Here is a 23410-nt window from a genome sequence, read left to right on the forward strand (position 1 = left end):
CCCTCCTGAGTTGTCTTTTATCCCTTGTCGGACAACCACATCTCCCCTCTCCATTTGGATTTGCGAATTCACTCGCAAGCGTCAGCTGATTTTGCAGTGACCGTAACACCCCCCCCACCCAGCCCCCCCAGAAAAGATTTCAATTTTCATATGTGACAAAGGTCACTCTTTTAATTTCCTCCTTATTCCCTCTATTCCTTTTCCTTCCCTTATTAATTCTTGTCTATACTATCTATATTTTCCTCTAAATACGGATACATTCATGTATGCACATTATACATATACACATATATACCTCTTTACCCACATACATATAAATCGTGGTCATTTTTACTCTTATTACATGTCTTCATCTCTCTGTTTGTTTTGTAGTTCTGCAAATTTCCTTGCTTCCTCTGGATCCGAGAATAGTTTTTTTTTCCCATAAGATCGTTTTCGATGTTTTGAACTCCTTCCTCCTCTTCAGGAGTTCAAAACTTATGTCTTTTTAGTTCGCAGTCTTTTGTACTCTCGTTACACGTCTTCATTTGTAATTGTAATTGTTCTGCAAATTTTCGTGCTTCCTCTGGATCCGAGAATAGACCGTTTTGTTGTCCTGGAATAAATATTTTCAATACCGCTGGATGCTTTAGTATAAATTTATACCCTTTCTTCCATAAAATCGCCTTTGCTGTATTGAACTCCTTTCTCTTCTTCAGGAGTTCAAAACTTATATCTGGATAAATGAAGATTTTTTGCCCTTTGTACTCCAGTGGCTTATTGTCCTCTCTTACTTTTTCCATTGTTTTCTCCAGTACCTTTTCTCTTGTAGTAAATCTTAGGAATTTTACTAAAACAGATCTTGGCTTTTGTTGTGATTGTGGTTTAAAGGCCAATGCTCTATGTGCCCTTTCTATTTCCATTTCTTGCTGTAGTTCTGGACATCCTAGGATCCTAGGGATCCAATCTTTTATAAACTCTCTCATATTCTTGCCTCCTTCATCTTCTTTAAGGCCCACTATCTTTATGTTATTTCTTCTGTTATAATTTTCCATTATATCTATTTTCTGAGCTAACAGTTCTTGTGTCTCTTTAACTTTTTAATTAGATTCCTCTAATTTCTTTTTTAAGTCCTCTACCTCCATTTCTACTGCTGCTTCTCGTTCTTGCACCTTGTCCATTCTTTTTCCCATTTCTGATAAGGTCATATCTATTTTATTCATTTTCTCTTCTGTGTTGTTTATTCTTCTTCTTAAATCATTAAATTCTTGCGCTTGCCATTCTTTAAATGACTCCATGTATTCTTTGATAAGAGAAAGTATATCCTTTATCTTGCCTTTCCCTTCTTCTTCTATTTCACTGTACTCTTCTTCTTCCTCTGGGTTGGCCATCTGTTGTTTCTTTGTTGCCCTTTTCTTCTCTTCTTTCTTGTTTTCGTTGTCTTCTATGTTCTCCTCTTGCTGCAGGTGTTCTGCAGCTATCGTTGCCGGCTGTGGAGATCGACTCCCCAGCTGGTCACCCCTCCCGTCGGTGTGTTTTTTTTCATGCGCGACTCCTCGCGCATGCGTGCTTGCGCACTTTTACTCGGCTCAGCGAGCCATTTTTGTAGTCCATATTCTACTGACCTGAGGGAGCGGGTTTCTCTCTCCACCGCGGGCCTCTTCGAACAGGTAAGGCCTTTTCCTTCATCTTCCGTTGTCTTCTCTTCCTCTCTTCTTACCGTTGGTTTCGACTTTTCTTTTTTCGTCGCCATCTTGTTTCCACCTTTATATTCACTTAACTTTGATTTTTATTTTTGTGCCTTTGTGTTTTGCTTTGTTTTTTCTAACTTTTCTGGAGAGGGCTGGAGTTCACCGTCCGGCCACTACTCCATCACGTGACTCCTCCCAGAAAACAGTATTCATTATGTAAGACATTAATAATATTCCTGACAGAGGCTTCAGGGAGTAGAGTTAGATACAGTTAAGATTACTAGAGAAATTGTGCTAGGTAAATTGAATGGATTAAAGATTTCTTGATCACTTGATTTATAAAGGCAAATTAAAATTGGATCTATGTAAATTTGACAGATCTAATTAACTTGGTTAAACATTGAAGGTCAATAGTGTAGATGTCTTATGCCTGCAATAAAAACAAACCACAGTATTTAATCTCTCCAACCAGTTGGAATGCTAGATTTCAGGTATACAGTGATAATGATATTGAAGATTTTATTTGGATTAGAAACAAGCTAATGGACATGGTCACCCTGGTTTTATACAGAAACATCCTATCCACCCTCTTTGCAGTTCTTACAAAGAATCTTTAATCTAAGACGTTAGCTCCATCTTCTTCCAGAGTTTGCGGCCTGACCTGAGTATTTTTCAGCATTCTTTGTTTATTTTAGATTTCCATTAAAGGAAGTGAAAATCCAAAATTCTGCAGATTCAAGAAATACTTATGAGAGACAAAAAGAGTAAATGCTTTTAGATCTAAACCCCTTTGAAAGAACTCTGAAAGAGTGAAAACAATTTTGTTTACAGTAGCAGAGAAAGTAGGGGAAGGATGGTAAAACCGAAGAAGAATCTCTTACAGGGCAGTATGAAATGAGATAATGTGGCTCAAACATCTTGCTCTAAGAACAAGGCTGCAAAATTTGAGACATATGACACACAGAAATGGCTGGTTCTGATATTTAATGTACATAAAAAAGGCAAGTTACCTAAAGTTGGAGAATTTGATTAGAGCCCAGAAGAATGCAACAGGCCCAGGTGAAAGATAAGGTGTAGATCCTCATGCTTGCATTGGGCATAGTTCTAGCAGTGTTGGAAGCGACAGACGTTGGAGAGGATAGAAAATTAAAGTGGCAGTTAACTGGAAGCTCAGGGTCAGACCTGCAGATAATGCAAAGTGCTCTGAAAACCAATCACCCAATTTTCATTTGCTTTCTCCAGTGTAAGAGTCTTCTACCAGATTAAAGCCACTAAAATAAATGTATATATAGAGTGTATCATGTTTTAATTTTGTGTTCTGGCAGGAATGTGATGAAAATCCTTTAGATGTAATTGACAAAGTTGTGCACGTCTGAACATTTGCATTATTTTCCCATTAGCTGGAACTACAGGTGAAAGATTAAAAATACAGGCATTCCCCAGGTTACAAACAACTCGTACTTATGAACAGGCTGTTCCCAAATTCTCACATGCTCATGATGTTACCTCACAAATGCTAAATAAGAACCTTAAGTACCTGTTCTGCCTTATATATAAATTCAGCCTATGGACAGACCCAGGTTACGGAACTCGATCGTAACCTGGGGACTACCTGTAATACAAAATATTTAGTATTTGCAATACATACATTAAATATATATACAAATATATTTTGTAGGAAATATATATAAATGCAGCTGAAGAAATTTAGAAAGTAAAAGGAAATGGTGACCAAAAATGACTTCCATTGCACAAAATAATTTGTATTTTAAACATACACAAAACTAGTTGGAATATGTCAATATTTAATGTATGTTTAGTTGAATTGTTCAGTGAAGTATTTACATATTATAGTATGTGCATTAAAAAAGATTTTCTTTATATTTTAATTACTCAATTCTTCAATACCAATATTGTTGTTTAACATAGAATCAACTTTATTACATAACTAAACCTTTAAGTGGTTTCTCAAGATTTTATATTAATTTGCTTTGCAATTAATAAAAATACATTTTGAATGGATTTACTGTAAAAAGTGTTCCTGTAGATTCCACATATTTTTCATTTTCTTTTTCCATGTACGAGAAACCTCTACTTCATCGATTTGTTCACCACTATCCATTTCTGCTCATTGTGTTTTTCTAACATATTTACTGGATTTCTTACAATTCAACTTTCTCCAGTGGCTGAACCTTTTGGTCAAAAAAAAACTTTGAATATTTCATTTTGGTTTCCTTTTTGATTTTTTAGACCAACAATTTTCATTAATTTGACTATCTTCTGTCGATGTATTATTTTTCTCTCTGTCTTTTTCATCTTTTACTTGTTTCTTGGATATAATTGATGGATTAAAGTTACAAATCTCAATGTCTCTTTTCCTCTTTTTCTTTTTTGGTTTAATTCTTGCTTTTTCTGATGACTGCATTTCACCTCCTATAACTTCTTGGACAGCAATAGCTTGTTGGTTCTCTTGCTCCAATTTACGATTTTTGAGCTGTTCAATCCTACTAGCAAAATACTCCTGCATTGAAAGGGAGCTGGTCATGGTATTAATTTCAACTTTGGGCTCTGAGACATCAATAGTCTTTGGGTCCTCATTAGTAGTGTCCTGCGAAACAAAACACAATAACACATTATAAAATGAACACATGCTGTTCATCTTACCTCAGCAGAAGATTCATAGATTACTGTGAATGTATTGACTTACTAGGAATGTATTAGGACTTTCACTTTTCTTTAACTTTTTGAGAGTTCATGAATAGCACATGCAAGAGAAAATGACATTATTTCTTGTGTTCTTATTAAATTGCATTACTGATTAACTTGGGTACAATTAATACATTATCATTGGATATAACATAGATTTTAAGTAGTGGAAACATTCAGCAAGTCGGTTTTTTGTGGAAGAGAGAGATCTAGGAGTACCAGCAGGCTGAGGAACAGCTTCTTCTCATGGGCAGTTAAGAATGCTGAATGACTAAAGGAACAGCTCATGACAACCATCCAACACTCTCATTTGTACAAAGCTGGTGTATTTATTTGTATAGATAAAATACTTGTCCTATATATGTATTGTTTGTCTGTACATTGTCTGGTTGTGTTGGCATGTTTTGCACTGAGGACTGGAGAATGCTGTTTCAGCAGGTCGTACTTGTACAATCAGATGACATTAAACTTGACTTGAAATGGCTAACAAACAAGGTTAATAGCCTTTCATTTGGATTAGAAGTTAGTGATGGAATAGCTTTAAAGCACATACAAAGGTAAAATATTGATGGGGTGGAAGAGCAAAAGGGACGTTGGAGCTAGTAAAAAGGTGGTAATGAGTTAAGATGGTGGTGTTTAGCTAAGTTTTGTTGGCTTCCTCTGTGTCTCTCCAGCATGATCAGATTTCATTATGTAAATTTTCTTGGGTGACCGGAATTTTTGTGGGGAAATTTAAAAAGTGATTGCTAAAGATGAAGTTTTTAGCAAGTAGAAAGCGAGGTAGCCAGTTGGAGAAGGGCTGCTTTGATATTCCAATTATGCTAGAGGTCTAAGCACAGGCCTTGTGAATACCAGGCTTCAGTGAAGAGGGTGAAGCAGCATTAATTGTTTTTTTTTTGAGAGGGTGACCAAACAGATTGATAAAGATAGAATTGTAGATTATATGGATTTTAGTAAGACAACTTGACTAGATTTCCCTCATGCAGAAAGTCATGGAAACTTGGCAGCATGGATTCAGAAATGGTTTGCCTATAGAAGGCAGAGGTTGGTACCAGATGGAGAAGCTTTGAGGTTGATGACCAGTGGTGTTACACAGGTATTTGTTCTGGGGCCCCTGCTCTATGTAATTTTTATATATTAAAGATTAGATGAGGAAGTGGAGGAGTGGGTTACTAAGTCTTCAGAGGACATAAAGATGGAGTTCAAGTTGGAATAATGTGAAGATTGAAACTGAAGGCAGAATACAAGGATAATGGAAAGATACAGCAGTATGGAGGAAGAGGAATCTTGGGGTCTAAGACAATAGATCCCTCAAAGTTGCCATGCAAGTTGATAGCGTGATTTAGGTGGCATTAAATGTTCTGGCCTTCATTAGTCAGCTGAATTGAGTTCAAGAGCCATGAGGTGATGTTGCAGCTCTATAAAACTAGTTGGACCACAGTTACAGTATTGTCTTCAGTTCTGGTCACCTCATTATAGGAATGATGTGAAAGAGGGTGCAGAAAAGATTTACCAGAATGCTGCCTGCATTAGAGAACATGTTTTATGAGGAAAGATTGAGTGAGCTGGATCTTTTCTCTTTGGAGTGACAGAGGATGAGATACAACATGTTGATGCAATCATGAAGAAGGCTCCCAGAGGCTATACTTTGTGAGGTGTTTGAGGAGATTCGGTATGTAACCAAAGACTCTCGAAAACCTCTACAGTTGTACCGTGGAGAACATCAGAGCCTCATATAGAGGCGCAAACTTCAGACTTCACTCCATCAAAGACATCTCCCAGAAGTGGTGTCTTAAAAGAGCAGCCTCTATCCTCAAGGACCACCACCACCCAGGCCATGCCCTCTTCACTCTGCTACCATTGGAAAAAGGTACAAGAGCCTAAAGACAAGCACTTAACAGCACAAGGACAGCTTTTTGAATAATCAATGAACCAAAGACACTGCCTTACTTTTCATGCATTGTTTTAAGGTGGTTTATGTGAATGTTTGTACTTTGACGCTGCTGTGCAAAACAACACATTTCATAACTTGTTCGTGACAATAAGTTCTGGTAGATAAGGTGAAGAAAAATCCAAAGAACTTCTATGGATATATTAAGATCAAAAGGAGAGCAAGCATCATAATTGGTCCTCTTGTGTGGCCATTTATGTCTGGAGCCAAAAGAGATGATTGATTTTTTTTTCATTTGTATTTATGTTGAAACTGTGTCTATAGAAGTGAGGGAAAAGAGCACAGTGTCCCTATACAGAGGAGGAGGAAGTACTTGCTGGCTTGAGAAAAACATGGGAGGTTAAATCCCCAAGGCTTGCCTGACAAGTTATTGCCTCAGACTTTGAAGGAAGCTTGTGCAGAAATTGCTGAGATCTTTAAAATGTTCTTCACCATGGATGAAATGCCAGAGGATTGGAGGAAACCTAATGTTGTTCCATAGTTTAAGAAAGGCCAGTGACCCCAACATCAGTTGTGGGAATGTTGTTGGAAGGTATCCTGAGAGACCGGATATATACTAGTACTTGGATAGACTGATTAGGGATAGTCTACATGGCTGTGTTGCATGGTAGATCATGACTAACTGATTGTGTCGAGTTTTTCCAAGGAGGCTACCAGGAAAGTTAATGAAGGAAAGGCAGTGGATATTCTCTACATGGACTTTGATAGGATCTAGGACGGGAGTTTGATCGCTTGGTAGCCAGGATAATGGTTAAATTGGATTAAACATCAGATTTGTGGTGGTAGAGGATTGCCTCTGACTACTGGCATGCCTCACGGATCAATGCTGTGTCAATTGCTGTTTGTCATCTATTATCACTGATCTGGATGATAAGGTGGTAAATTGCATCAACACATTTGCAGATGACATCAAGTTTGGGGTGTAGTGAACAGCAAGGAACAGTCTCAAAATTTGCAGCAGAATCTGGATCAGCTGGAAAAATTGATGATAGAATTTAATGAGGAAATGTGTGGGGTATTGCACTTTGAGAGGACAAATTGGTGTAGAAAACATGTACAGTAAACAGTAGGGAACTTTGGCAGAATAGAGGGATCTGGAAATACAGATATAGAATTCCTTGGAAGTGGTGTCAAGGTAAATATGGTTGAAAAGATAGCTTTTGGCAGATAAAGTTTTATAGGAGCTGAAATGTCACGAAGTTGTACAAGATTTTGGTGAGGCTGAATTTGGAGTGTTGTGTGCAGTTTTGGTTACCTACCTGCAGGAAAGATATCAATAAGATTAAAAGAGTGCAGAGAAAATATACAAGGATGTTGCCAAGACTCGAGAAGCTGAGTCATAGGGAAAGGTTGAATAGATTAATACTTTATTTCCTGGAGCATCAGAGAAGGAGTGATTTGATAGAGATATTCAAAATAATGAGGAGTATAAGTTCCAGTAGGCATCCTACCTTCATCAAATGAGGTGAAGCCATGTAGGAGCTTTATGATGCCATCTGTGAAGCTCAGATGTGCCACCCTGATGGTGCAATGATTGTAGCTGGTGACTTCAACCATGGCAACCTGTGAACAGTCTTACCAGGGGTTCGATACCACGTCAATCACCAGAGGAAAGAACACCAACATCCCTGCTGTGTACAAGGCTGCCCCTCATCCCTATCTTGGTTACTCGGATAACATGTCCATTTTGCTAACCCTATCATGCAGATTATTGGCAAAATGAACATAGCCAGTGCTTGGAGACCACAGACTGGAGCTGTTTCAGCGAGGCAGTGACCTACAATGATTGAGGAGTACACAAGCTCAGTGGCCACATGAGCAAGTGCCGAGATCAAATGCTTCACAACCAGGAATGGATGCAGAGGTCTGGGCATCTCTCAGAGCTTGTAATGCTGCCTTCAGGACAGGGAACAAGATGACACTAGCAAGGGCTGAACTCTTGTGCAATTCGGAAGGGAACACACAGAGGATCGACAGACAGCTGTGCAACACCGGTGAAGTGAGACGCATGTGTCAAGGGATCAAGACTAAAACTGATTATAAGTCAACCTTGTGGATTAAAGACAACGACACCTCCCTTCTAGACAGGCCAAACACATTTTCTGCACGGTTTGATGAAAAGAACAAGATGGTGCCGAAGAAAGCTCTGTGTCCCCCTGATGAACAGGTCTCCCGCATAACTGTTGGCAAGGCTTGACCAAGGTAAACCCACAAAAGGCAGCAGGGTCAGGTACTGAAGGACTGCACAGTGTAATGGAATATTTGGGAGATAAATTGGTAAAATTAGAGTAGGTTACATACATACACACCCTTTAAAACAGATCTTATTGAAGAATTCATATTCAGTAACTTTACAGAAACTATGGAGAATGCTGTGCACATTTCACAAGTAGGTGCTAATTGAAATGACATTGTTAAAGCAACAAGCAGGTGACACTGGGTGTTAAAAGCTCTTTGCAAGGGTTTTGACAGAGTGCACAGAAAGGTCACTTGTGGGTTTTTGTTGACCTAAAGACAACAGCTTGACCAAGAAAATTAATTCCTATTGTTTGCTGGAGAAGGTCAGGGGTTTTTCAAGGGATGAACAGTGCAAGCCAAGAAGCTTGTTGGAACTGAAACAGAAAACTTCAGAGTGGCAGATACTGGAAATGCTATCTGTCTGATGTTTCTCTTGGAATAAGTAAAACAGAAAGGAACTCTGTGGTAGCCTGAAAGAAAAAGGTTATCATATGGAGAACCCTGATGGGGGCATGTTTCATCAGCAAGACATTGAGGTGACTAATGGTGGTACCTCAGGTGTGGAAATCCTGGAACAACAAATCTCTCTCTGAAAACCCTACGAGAATCTACCTGAGCGGTAAACATTTATCTTTCGAGCACCAAAGCCTGGTGAACTTTATACATGTTAAATTCTGTGCACAGTATAAGAATTGCCTGCAACCAGAGAACTTGGAAGAATGAGAAGTGAGATTGAACTGTGAACCAAAGAACTTATCTTACATTTACATACACGTGCACTGAGAATTAGAAAAGGGGTTAAGTTGGGTTTAGTTAAAGTTTGATTCTGTTTTCATATTTAAAGATAATTAAAAACAACTTTTGTTTAAGTAACTACATGTCTTAGTGAATGTCTATTGCTGCTGGGGTTTGGGGTCTTTGGGCTCGTAACAACAGACTAATTGATCGAGGTCTTTACAGACATCAACACCTCACTGCAGCAGTCCCCGTGGGTTTCAAGACAGCCACCATCATCCCAATACGAAAGAGGGCAACAATAACAGGCCTCAATGACTACGCCCCATAACAATGACCACTATTACAAAAATTTTTATATGTCTGGTGATGGCTCACATCAAGCACATGTTCCAGAGTCCTGGGCCCATTTCAATTAATCTATAGAAGAAACCGTTTCACTGATGATGCTATAGCCTTATCCCTCCACTCTGCCCTAACCCACCTGGAGAATGATGCCACATATGCTGGGCTGCTGTCCATTGACTACAATTCAGCATTTAATACTATCATTCCCAAGAGGCTGGTAGAGAAGCTGTCCTCACTGGGATTCAACACCCCTCTCTTTAACAGGATTCTGAATTTCCTAATAGAAAGACCACAGTTTGTCAGGTTGGTAGCAGAACATCAAGCACCATCACACTATGCATAGGCACACCACAAGGCTATATGTTCAGTCTATTCATGAACTGTGACTGCATTGCCAGATCCAGGTGCAACAGAGTCATCAAGAATAACAACTGGAGTCTCAACATGTACAAGACGATAGAGATGATCACAGACTTCAGGAGGACCAGAAACAATCACCTTCCAGTATACATCAATAACTCAGTAGTGGAAAGAGCAGAGAGCACCAAGATCCTTAGAGTCCAGTTAAGAAATGACCTAATCATGGTCACACATCTCATTTGTTAGGAAGACTCAGCAGCAAGTGCACTTCCTGAGAAGACTGAAATGTCAACCTTCTACAGGAGCATCCTGGCCAGTACGAATGCTGTAGAGAATTGGATCGGGGGTCAATCCATCGGACCACAAGTGGCAGAGAGGGTCACTGGGTCTACCTCCACCAACACCCCCCCCCCCATGGTGTGATTTACCCGGATCATTGAAGAGGGCGCACAAAATCATTGAGGACCCCCCCCCTCCTTCCACCCTCCACACAGCATCTTTCAACAGGAATATCAGAGTCAGCCATCAGGCTGAAAAACAGCTTCTTCCCATGGGCAGTGAGAACTCTTCACATCAACCATCTACGACTCTAATATTCACTAAACAATATTTATTTTTATGCGCTTATATTTTCCTGCATGTGTGATATGTCTACTTGTGTGCTTGCAAGTTTGGCATCAATGACCAGACAACATGGTTCGTTGGGTTGTACTTGTGCAATCAGATGATAATAAACTTGAACTTGGTAAATACTAAAATGCTTATCCACAGAGGTTGGTTGAGACAAGAACTCAAGGACATGAATTGAGGGTGAAAGATTTAAGGGGAACTTCTTTACCCAGACGGTGGTGCAAGTGGAATAAGCTGCCATAGGAGGTGGTGGATGCAGGTTCAATTTCACCATCTAAGAGAAGATTGGATTGGTATAGGGATGAGACTGGTATGGTCTGCTGGGTGCTGGACAATGGGTCTAGGTGCAATTAATTATTTGGCACAGACAAGATTGGCCAAAGGGCCTGTTTCTGAGCTGTAGTGCTCTAGGTGATTTCAAAGGCCTTGGAAGGAGAATGTATTTTCTCAAACAAAATAATTTGACTAGATGGTGCAACACTGATTTCCTCATGCAAAACATGGCAGGGCAAGTGATTGAGGTGTCACTAGGAGAGCACTTTGGGACCAGTGACTCTTCAGTTTTAAAGACATTATGGGAAAAGATTGGACTAGTCCACAAGTTGAAGTCCTTAATTAGGGCAAGGCAAATTTTGATGGTACTAGACAGCATTTTGCAAACATTGATTAGGACAGGCTGTTTGCATCCCAAGGGAGGTCTCGCAAGCGGAAAGCTTTTGATTTAAAAAGAAACTGCAGGCATGAGCAAGTTACTAGAGGGGATTCTACTTGCACTTGGAAAAGCAAGGACAGTTGAGGGATAGTCACCATGGATTTGTGTGAGAAAAATCATATCTCATGAATTTGAATATTTTGGGAGGTGACCAAGATGGATGAGGGAGGGACAGTAGAACCTTTCTGTATGGAAAGTCCTGTATGATGTGCTGGTCTAGATTGCATGAGATCGCAGTGATATTAAAGGAGAGGAAATATCACTTCTAATAAGAGTTAAGAAACTAATGCAAAATAATGTTTAAGAACAAGCAAATCATGGGGACAAGAACTACAGATGTTAGAATCAGAAACTAAGGAAAAGGAAATAGGCAACTATATCAGAAAAATTTTCAGAACCAGGAAGTATTTAAGACTTGTTACAATAGTATTTGGACTATGTCTGCCTAAGTGTTTTTTTTTGAGAATTCAGTGGCGTCTATGTAAGTCACTATAAACAAACTTCATTATTTAATAGGTATTGCACCATTTTGTAGAGCTGGGTCATTACAGCAAATTCATTGGGCTGATTTGGAAAATGAGCAAAGAAGTGACAAATGGAATTCAGCATGGGGAAATGTATGGTCATATACTTTGATAGAAAGAATAAAGACATAAGCTATTGTCTACATGGGGAGAGGATTCAGAAAGCTGAGATCTAAAGAGGAATCCTCGTGCAAGATTCCATAAAGGTCAATAGTAACGAAGGCAAATGCAACGTTGGCATTCATTTCAAAAAGACTAGAATATAAAATCAAAGATGTAATATTGAAACCATTGGTCAGACTATGTTGTGCTGTCTTTGGAGAGGCTGCAGAGGAGCTTTATAAGTATGATCCCAGTAATGAGAGGGTTACATAGGAGGAGCGTTTGATGGCTCTGGAGTTTAGAAGATTTGAGATGGGGGTGGGGGGTGGGAGAGGGGAATCCTGTTAAAACATATTGAACATTGAAAGGGCTAGCTAGAGAAAACATAAAGAAGATATAGTAAGAGTCTAGAGCAATTTTTCCACTGGCATCCCAGTTAATTGGCCATGCAATGTCCCAGGATAGGAAGCCATTTGTGGTATTTCCACTGAACACAACTCATCCACAGGAATCTGAGAGTCTACCTTTGAATGGAATGGATGGAAGTTGTCTTTTTTCCACTAGTTTAATCAGCACGCTAGCGTCAGCTGACACCGGGGCTACGAGTATGGGTAGAGGCCATCAATCGCCGGCCTGATTTGTCTCCAGTGTGCTGATTGTTTTCCTTTTTCACTGGACCCTTAACCAGATAATTCCCTGTTAATTCCTGGGACAAGGTGCCAGTGGAAAAGGGGCTTAGGACTAGAGGACACAGCCTCAGAATAAAAGGACATCCTTTTAGGGCAGAGATGAGGAGAAATTTCCTGATCAAGAGCGTAGTGTATCTGTGGAATTTATTGGCACAGACAACTGTGGAGACCAAGTCATTGGGTAGATTTAAAGCAGAGGTTAATAGGTTCTTGATTATTAGGATGTCATGGTTATGGGAAGAAGGCAGGAAAATGGGTTTGAAAGGAGGAATACCAGCTATGATTTGAATGGTGGATCAACTGAATGGCCTAATTCTGCTCCTATCTCTTATGGGTTTATTAATGATGGCTGTATATTTCAATGATGAGGCTTTCCTATCCTGACTCTACAATGTTGCTGAAGTTGGTAAATGATGAAAAGTAAATATTGCAAATAGGTTTTTGATTTTAACTTTCCTTTAACTTCATGTATCAAAGCTATAAATACTACCAATCAAGCTTGAAATAAACCACAAATGCAAACACAAACATTGAATTATGTTCAAACACACAATGTTGAAAAAAGAGCAGAAAAGATAGTGGAAAACTATGATTACCTCATCTTCAAACAACGTACATTTAACTTACTTTGAGGCGTACCAGTACACATCGCCAACTTGCAATGGTTCCCAAAGATGAGTATCTCAGAAGGGCACAGTGCACTACATGATTCATATGTAAAAATTGCTCAATTGCCCACATTATGTTGAAACCAATCAATAAATAGGTAAATCTGATTGAAGGCTTTTGCTGTTGTTGACCAAATGTGTGGCTACTCTCAAAGAACAGGCTACAGTGGCTTCAAAGACTTTGGTCTATTTAACAAGACGAAGATATTTTGAATGGGATTGGTAAAAAGTTTAAATGACCTTTTCCTTCAGTTTTTACTAGTCATTTATAACTCTCTGCCATGTCTGTAAATATAATAGAGATCAAAAGAAACATTACCACCCAGCATTTAAAAAAAAATTGTTTCAGTCATGTGAAAAACTGCTGTGCTCCTTTGCAGGAGAAACTGTAACTAGAAACAAGAACAAAGCTGAGGTGTTAAAACAACAATTTGGGTTCAGAAGGCAAAAATACCTGAGGTTATTTGAAGCACATGTTCAATAGGAATGAGAAATGTAAAATTAGTGGGATTAAAAATCCTCTGTGCCCATTGGTTTACATCCTGTGATCTTAAGAGGTTTCTGTGAGACACAAAGGATGTTCTAGTCATAATGATACAATAATCTCTAGCTTCTAGTTAAATTCCAAATATTAAATTACTATTAAAGGAAGGATAAAGACAGAACTGCAGATCAGTTTGTCAGGAAAATTCTGGCATCTGTGATTGCTGAAGTACTAACTTAGAAAATAATAGTTTCCAATTATCCAAAATGCTTGGGACCGGACCTAACCCAGGTTATGCAGATTTTTCAGTTTCAGGAATTTTCTCTAGACCAGTAGCATTAGGAAAATACTTGTATCAGCTGTCGCCAATCCCCGACACCTCCCCACTCCCATCACCAATCCTGCTTGGGAACCCAAGGTCTCACCTCATCTGTAAGTTTGGTAGGACATTGCACAGGGACTTTCCCATGGCAAAGTTTATACCTTCATTTTAATCTTTTCTTCCTGCATTCACACAAAAACTTGGGTCATTTCAATCCCACAATTCATTTACCCCTTTCACACTTGCCTGATTGCAATGCCACTGCTGCAGATGCCGGGGATTGTATTCGGGGTCGAGGCCGTCAATCCCCAGTGTGAGATGATGTCATCTGATGCTGGCATTGAGCTGATTTTGCTTTCACACTAGGCACTTTAAAGGCCGTTTGATTCTTAGGATCACTTGCAAGTGTGAAAGGGCCAGAGACTCCTCTTCACAGCAGAGGACCCTGGTAAAACTGAAGACAAGTGCAAACTCTACACTGGTCATAATTATATAAAGTCAAAAGAAAGTGGCAGAAGTGGATGGGAGTCAATTTGATCATTTTAGGAATATCACTACATTATCGTTTTTACATTATTTTATTCAAGGGATTAATAATTTTTTTTAATTACTGCCTAGAGACCATACCTCATGGGCATTTTATCTGATATTTGGGCCCAGAGTCCATAAATCATTGACTTTATTCTTGTATCACCTGTATAAGCAGACCCATTACCCTGTTAATGCCTTAGCAAATTGCTCATCCTACATAAATCTCAACTTCTCTGCACACAATTCATGTAATACCCATGATTTTCTTGCTGGTTTCAGAAATAGCAATAGTTTTAGCGTTCATTTCTTTTTAAAATGAGATAATTTTGAGCACCTGGTTTGGGAACAAAATTCAACAATGTTGCAACCAAGTTTAGGAGCTTCATTGTGAATGCTCCACTCCAAATTTGATCTTTACACATACTGTACAACTCCGATTATCCGAAATTGGATTCTCCGAAAACGAGGATATCAGAAATGCTTTTATCCAAAACTTTTTCAGAGCTGAGCTGACCGGTGACATCAGGCTCCCAGCGGCGGTGGCAGCTGACCTCGGGCTTCCAGCAATGTCCCAGGAGATGTCGGTGATGGTGGCCAGCATTTTTTTTGGTGAGAATTAAACATTATTTTAATAATTAAAAAAACCCTATCTTCTTGTTTGTAGTTGTTTAAACACTGTTATGAGTGATTTGCTGTTGCTACTCGACTGTTTAAAAAAAAAGACCAGTTTATCCGAAATGGGCCTGGTCCCAACCATTTCAGATAATTGGAGTTATACTGTTGTTTAATTGTCCTAAAACTGAACATAAGAGCTTTATCATGAATATGATTGAAATATTACAAAGTTATTCATAACTGTTCTAAATAATTCTAAATTCTAACTATAACTTTACAATTGAGTTGAGTAAAGCTTGGAAAGCAGCCACTAAGTTTTTCAATCTCACAATTTACTCATCTTAATTGTCAAGCATGGAGATGACCCAGGTACTTAGACATCGACCCCAGCTCATTGACAGCCACCAAGGAGTGGCAGCACTGGCAAACAATTTTCATGAACTATGTCGACAATTATGGGGACAAGATATCGAACAAGTACAGAACGCTATTAGGCTGTGTGAGCCACAATCTTTTCGAATACATAGAAATATGTGAAAATTTTGACTCAGCTATTGCTAAGTTGGATAGTTCATACCAGACATTTACTGGCTCCCAGAAGAATCATTAGATGATTTCTTCATGGAATTGGAAAGTTAAAGAGAAACTATAATTTTTGAGATAATAGTGCGGAACAGTGTGGAAACGAGGCATGTGTGATGCATTCATCGCTGGCATTGCCTCACCTCCATCTCTTAAAAAACAAAACACTGGACTTGCGGTCTGCTTATAACCATGCTACTGCGTTAGTTGTAGCTCAACGCAGTAATGATGTATGTGCTACTCTGGCGGCCCATACAGCTGCAGTAGTGAATCCTGAATCATCAGGCACCACATATATGTGAGAATTATTCTTTAGCAGGGCTGCCTGATAACCTTCCAGTTGCTCGTGAGAAACCAGCTGTGGCTGCCACTTGCAATACAAAACGGAAATGTTTCTTCTGTGGTTTCTCTTACCATTCATGGGATAATTGTCCAGGACATGAGGCTACTTGTAATAGATGTACCAAGGGACATTATGCCCAAATGTGCAAATCCAAGGCCTTTCCAAGCTCAGTGGCAATAGTGCTCAATTCTCAGATACTGGCTACAATTACTAATGTGCCACAAGGACTTGCTCAAGCCACAACCTTTGTGACTGTGAATGGTAAAATGTTAAGTGTTCTGTGGGACTTACGCAGCGCTGATAGTTACATTAGCGAAAAAGTCACGTGGGAACTAAAACTAAAGAAGTTACTACTGCTCAGAAAACTTTAAACACTAGTTCCCAAGGATATATTGTTGTTGACCTAACTCTTAGTCTTAATAGCCAGTCATATGCTGCCACACGACTTACTGTATTGAAGGACCTATGTTCTGATTTAATACTTGGCCATGATTTCCAGCATCAGCATCTGAGTGTGGTATTTGAATACGGAGGACTCTTGTCTGTGCTAACTGGGAATGGTGCTGACAGCAGCAAAAATAGAAGAGCCATCCCTTTTTTCCAAACTTACCACCAAACTGTAAACCAATTGCTACCAAATCAAGATGATCAGGACTTAACTGCAGAGGAAGTTTGCCAATTACTTTCAGAAGGCATAATTGAGAAGTGCATATCACCATGGTGGCCCCAAGTGGTAGTGGTGAAGGGTCCTACTCACTGACATCAGAAACAAATGTGTGGATTATTCACAGACAATCAACCAATACACGGAATTGTATGCTTACCCCTTGCTAAGAATTGACAAAATGGTGAACAAACTTGCAGAATATAGTGTGTTCTCTGTCTTTGACCTGAAAAGTGCCTCCCACCAAGTGTCACTAAAGGAATCAGCTAAGTATACGGCTTTTGAATTTTGCAATACCAATTCTGTAGGATTCTATTTGGAGTCATAAATAGGGCAGCCGCCTTCCAGCGAGCTGTGGACAAATTAGTTAGAGAACAAAAATTGCAAGATGCCTTCCCTTGCCTTGATAATATCACTATTGCTGGACATACATAAGAGGGACATGATCAAAATCTAAAGAAATTCCGAAAGACCATCAGTCAGAGGCACCTAACACTTAAGGATTAAAAGGCTATGGAGTCTGTGAATTCCATAATGTCCTTGGATACTGGTATCATTAAGCCAGATACTGAGAGACTTTGCCCACTAAAGAGCTTTCTCCACCAGAAAATTTGTGATCCTTATAAAGAGTACTCGGGATATTGCTTATTATGCAAAATGTCAAAGACGCTACAAGGAAGTGAATTGTACTACCACATTGTAGAGAAAGCAACAACTGCCATCATTGAGGCAGTGCGCAAATGGAGCCACTACGTGGCACAGCATCATTTTAGCTTGGTTACTGATCAGAGGTCAGTGGCCTTTATGTTTGACAGTAAGAAGCATACAAAGATAAAGAACACAAAAATTCATGAATGAAGGCTGGCACCTGCAGCATTTAGTTTCACAATAAAGTACTGTCCTGGGAAAGAGAAGATGGTCCCTGATGCATTTAGTCTGGCCTTCAGTTGTTCAGCCTTTATTACTTCCACACTCACTGACGTTCACAACAGACGTTGTCATCCAGCAATAACTAGGCTGTTGCATTTTGTTAGAGCAAAAATTCTCGTTATTCCTCCTTTAATATTAGAAGATTGATGAATATTATTTACACTCCTTCACATAAGTCTTCAGAATGTGTTATTTCACTAGATGCTGAGAAGGCCTTCGATAGAGTAGAATGGCCTTATTTATTTACAGTTCTTGAAAAATTTAATTTTAGTCCGATATTTATATCTTGGATTAAACTTCTTTATAATTCCCCAGTTGCCTCGGTTTTTACTAATACCCAAAGATCGCCATATTTTCGATTATTTCGGGGCACCAGGCAAGGGTGCCCCCTTAGCCCTTTATTATTTAACTTAGCTTTAGAACCTTTGGCAATTGCTATCAGAGAATCACCCAATATTACTGATATTATTCGTTGCAGGGATATTCATAAAGTATCACTATATGCAGATGATTTATTGTTATATATTTCCAATCCTGAAAATTCTATTCCTGCAGTTTTATCTTTATTAGCCCAATTTAGTAATTTTTCGGGATATAAACTGAACTTAAATAAAAGTGAATTATTCCCTTTTAATGGATGGGTTCCTATTTATGATAGATTACCTTTTAAAATAGCTAGAGACCATTTTATATATTTAGGGATCAAGATTACTAAAAAACATAAAGATTTGTTTAGGACTAATTTTTTCCCTCTATTGGACCTGATCGGCAGTTTACTTACCAATTGGTCACCATTATCCCTATCCATGATAGGCCGAATTAATGCTATTAAGATGATGATCTTACCTAAATTTTTATATATATTCCAAGCTATACCTATTTTTGTTCCTAAATCTTTTTTTGATAAGGTCAATTCTAAATTGTCCTCGTATATCTGGCAAAACAAGAATCCTAGATTGGGGAAAAAATATTTACAGAAATCTAAACTAGAGGGAGGGTTGGCATTACCCAACTTTAGAATTTATTACTGGGCAATTAATATTAGTTACTTAAGGTATTGGTTGAATTATTCAGAATTATCTCTAAATCCCCATTGGGTAAATTTAGAAATTAAACCGATACAAAATTTTTCAATTAGCTCTATTTTGGGAGCTGCTCTCCCTTTTACTCTTACTAAATTATATAAACAAATTGATAATCCAATGGCTAAACATACACTACGTATATGGTTTCAATTCCGGAGATTTTTTGGCCTAAGTCATTTTATCTTGGAAACTCCTATTGTACTAAATTTCTTTTTTCATCCCTCTCTAATTGATCAAGCTTATTTACTCTGGAAAGTTAAAGGTATAACATGCTTTTCGGATTTATTCTTGGATAACTCTTTCATGTCATTTGAACAATTATCCATGAAATATGATTTACCTCGATCTAATTTCTTTCGATATTTGCAGATTAGGAGTTTCTTAGTTTCGACTTTACCCTCTTTTCCCAATCGGGAGACTACGACTGTTTTAGAGGATATACTATATTCAAAATTACCTCCAAAAGGTGTGATATCTAAATTATATAATATAATTACAAAAATAAATTCTGGGACTTTTGAAAAGTTTAAAAATGATTGGGAAAGAGAACTCAACCTTCATATCTCCAATGAAAATTGGAATAAAATTCTGCGACTGGTAAACTCTTCTTCTCTATGTGCAAAACATTCACTAATACAGTTTAAAGTTGTTCATAGAGCTCATATGTCTAAAGATAAACTCCATCGCTTTTATTCTCATATCGATCCTATATGTGATAAATGTCAATTGGAAATAGCTTCCCTTACACATATGTTTTGGTCCTGTCCCTCTTTACAGAATTATTGGAAGGAAATATTTTCCATTATATCTACTGTTTTGAATATTGATTTACAACCACATCCCATTACTGCAATTTTTGGATTACCTATGATAGATTTGACTTATTTATCTCTTCCTGCAGATCGTATGATTGCTTTTCTTACACTAATGGCTAGAAGATCTATACTATTGAATTGGAAAGAAGTTAATCCTCCCACTGTTTTCCATTGGTTTACCCAAACTATACTATGTTTAAATTTAGAGAAAATTAGAAACTCTGTCTATGAATCCCCTTCTAAGTTTGAGTTAACCTGGCGACCATTTATTCAATATTTTCATTTGTGGTGAGTTGATCTGGCTCTGTTTTCTTTCTATGATTATGTATGATAATTGGGCTGTAAGATGAGATCGGAGTGATCGGCGTGGTTTAGCTATATCTGTAGGTTTTTTTTTAAGTTTTTTTAATTCAGATTTGTTTTTTCTTCTTTTTTGGGGTTTTTTTTTCTCTTTTTTCATATATTGTTATTAATTATATCTTTTTTTTTAGAGATAGTTCATACCCTAAACTGATCTAAAATTTTTTTTATGATATATTTTTATTCTGTAATATTATTGTTTAATATCTCTGTATTAATTCATTACTTACTATGTATTTTTTATATCTCTTTGAACTGTATGTGTTTATAAATTATAATAATAATAAAAAGATTGAAAAAGAAAGAAAAATTCTCCCCTTTTCTACAGAAGATGTCAAGAAGATATGTGCTTCATGCAGGGTCTGTGTAGAACTAAAGCCTGAGTTCTATCACCCACCAGAAGGGACTCTTATCAAAGCAACAAAACCTATGGCTTAGTATAGATTTCAAGGGATCCTTGCCTATAGCTTCGCATAACCCATATCTACTACAGTAGTTGATGAATACTTACATTTCTCCTTTGCCTTTCCATGTCCCAAAATGCATACTACAACAGTGATCAGATGCCTAGATCTGCTATTTAGCCTATGTGGAATACCAAATTACATACACTTTGATCGAGGTACCACCTTCGTGTCTAAGGATCTGAAAGATCATCTCTCCCAGAAGGTGGTTCCCACAAGTCAAACTATCCCATACCACCCAATCAGGAATGAACAGGTAGAGAAGTTCAACGGCATCATATGGAAGGCAGTACTTTTGACCCTTAGATCATGTATCCTGCCCAAGAAGCATTGGGAACTGGTGCTTCCTGAGGTACTACACACCCAAAGATCTCTGTTGTGTACAGCAACAAATACTAAATCCCATGAAAGTTTTTTTGCATTCCAACACTGCCTATCCCATGGAAATTCACTGCCCTCCTAGCTAAGAATATGCACTTTAATTACATGTGAAATTTTTGATTGCTAAGAAGGTTTGTGAAGAGTAACAAGAATGAACCACTTGTAGATCAAGTTGAACTCCTTGATAGTAATCCAACATATGCAAACATCAAGTACCCAGATGGGCAGGAGTCTATTGTGGAACAAGATAAAAAAGAAATCCAGTGGTACCAATACTAGAGGAGGAAGAAGAGTGAAGGATTATGAAACAGTAGCTCCACAAAAATTAAGGATATCTAGTGATGTACCAAAACCTCCCAATCGATATGGATGGGAGTAGTCCTGTAAAGTGTTGCTTGATACTGGTAGTGTTTCATTTTTTTTGAGGAGGGAAGATGTAATATTACAAAGTTATACGTAATTGTTCTAAATAATTCTAAATTCTAACTGTAACTGTACAATTAAGTTGAATAAAACTTGGAAAGCAGTCACCAAGTTTTTCATCCTCACAATGATAAACAATATTTAACTACTTGGTGGTTTATAATAAATTACCAAATAGTTTATTTTTGCAACTGTCCTAATAATACAACAACAAACCACTAAAACAGAAATACTATACTGTGACAGATTGTTATATTTTACATTGTATACAGATATGTTTTAAAGAAGATAAATTGTGTTTTTTTAGTGTAGGTCACAAACAAACACAAACACTTCATAACACAGATCTCATTTAAAATGCCAGAGCTCTGCTCAAGCCAGACAGTCCAGGCTCCCAGTGCCTTTGTAAAGACAATGGAAACTGCTTTGCAGAAGGACTTCATAAGTAAGTGTTAATTGGACAGGCTGTGGAGAAATGGATTATTGTTTTAAAAAGCAACAGAAGAGCAGACCAAGAAGATTGGGTCCGGTGCCGCAATCTGTCTGAATGTAGTTTACTGTTCTAAAAAGGTCATGTGGTTTCGCAAGCAGAGAGAGAGAGAGGAGACCAAACAGGTTTTCACTGAGAGAGAACTGATTTCTGCAGAATGGAAAGCTGGCAGCTTGTTTGAAACCCCATTTTCAAGATGGGTTGTGAGTTCTGAGTTCAGCCCGTTCAAAGTCATTGTGGTCCATACAAGAGATGGCTGGCTGTATAATTTTTGCCTGAGATAAGAGAAACAAAAAGAAACTCTGCGGTGACCTGAAAGAGGTTATTCATCAGCAAAACCCTGATGGGGCGAGTTTCTTTGGCAAGACACTGAAGTGGCTGATCAGAGGGAATCCGTTTGTGTGTCCAATGAGCAACAAATCTCTCTCTGAAAACTGACAAGAACGGTAGCCATTTACCTTTGAACCGTGAAAGCATGGTGAATATTCATAAATGTTAAATTCTGTGCACAGTATAAGAATTGCCTGATATCAGTGAACTTGGAGGAGTGAGAAGTGAGAATCAAAGAACTTTTCTAAACTTACACACCCATTATATACATGTGCACTTAGAATTAGGAGGGGTTAAATTAATAGTAATGTTAAAGATTGATCCCGTTTTTATGTTTAATGAAAATTAAAAGTAACTTTTGTTCAAATAACCATTTGTTTCTATTGCTACTTGGTTTTGGGGTCTTCTGGGGCCATCACAATACACTTTTTAAAATTATTTTTCATCAATAAACAAGGAGATAACATCATAGACTGTTACAAATTACAATGATATTCCCCCAAAAATCTACATACATATGGGGTTTGTCCCCTCCCTCTCCTGCCCCCTTAAAAGAGAAAGAAAGAGGCTGGATGTAGTGTCAGCACTCCTGATGAGTGACCATGGAGACAGTGGAGCCACCCCCTTATGTAATTTCTTTTGTTAATCCATCTATTGCAGAAATATGATACACTTGAATCATTTGACAATCTTAAATTAGAAGAACTTTGCAACATACAATGCACTACAAAAAGTTAAGTTCAGGGATAAGAAAGTAGAAGAACTTTCAAAAATCCATTACCAGTGATTTGTGGAACAGCCTAAAACATTTGCCTGATACAGAAATGGAATGAAAGCCAAAAAAGCTCTTTGACATTAGTTACACAACAGCAGTCATTTTGATCTCTGATACAATAATTCCGGTAGAATATGCCTGAATTTATGGGAAAGCTGGGGCTCGCGCTTCACCGAACACAAAGCTACCAGGGCGTGCAGACAGGTAACCAAGCACCCTGTTAAACAAATTCCTGACTGATGATTGTGGGATATTTAAAGCTAAAAGTGAATGGTTGGGAAACAAAAGTAGGTGATTTAAAAGATAATTACTGTGAACTAAATGCATAATTATAAAGGTGCAAATGAATATTTGTGCAACTATATTATTTGGACATTTATTGCAATCATGGGCTTATTAAATACAGACATTCTGTGGTTCAGTGCATAAAGCTTGCCATCTTTAAAAACTTTACTCATCTATTTTTGTTTTGCCTGCGATTCT

At 38.1% G+C, this 23410-nt stretch overlaps 1 protein-coding gene across 2 annotated transcripts in view; it reads right to left on the reverse strand.

The window, feature by feature from the left end:
- Positions 1 to 2164: 2164 nt before the first annotated feature.
- Positions 2165 to 23410, reverse strand: part of pinx1 (PIN2 (TERF1) interacting telomerase inhibitor 1) — a 139677-nt gene continuing 118431 nt past the window's right edge. The window contains exons 7-8 of one of the 2 annotated variants that reach the window (XM_069886617.1): positions 4378 to 4410; positions 2165 to 4278 (exon numbers count right to left, since the gene is read on the reverse strand). In XM_069886617.1, coding sequence (XP_069742718.1) covers positions 3892 to 4278; positions 4378 to 4410 — 420 coding nt within the window. In that variant the 3' untranslated portion in view covers positions 2165 to 3891. The remainder of the gene's footprint in view (positions 4279 to 4377; positions 4411 to 23410) is intronic. The other variant, XM_069886618.1, reaches the window with a different exon arrangement.

This window comes from Narcine bancroftii, chromosome 6 (assembly GCF_036971445.1).
Source record: "Narcine bancroftii isolate sNarBan1 chromosome 6, sNarBan1.hap1, whole genome shotgun sequence".
In the NCBI taxonomy this organism is placed as follows: Eukaryota; Metazoa; Chordata; class Chondrichthyes; order Torpediniformes; family Narcinidae; genus Narcine; species Narcine bancroftii.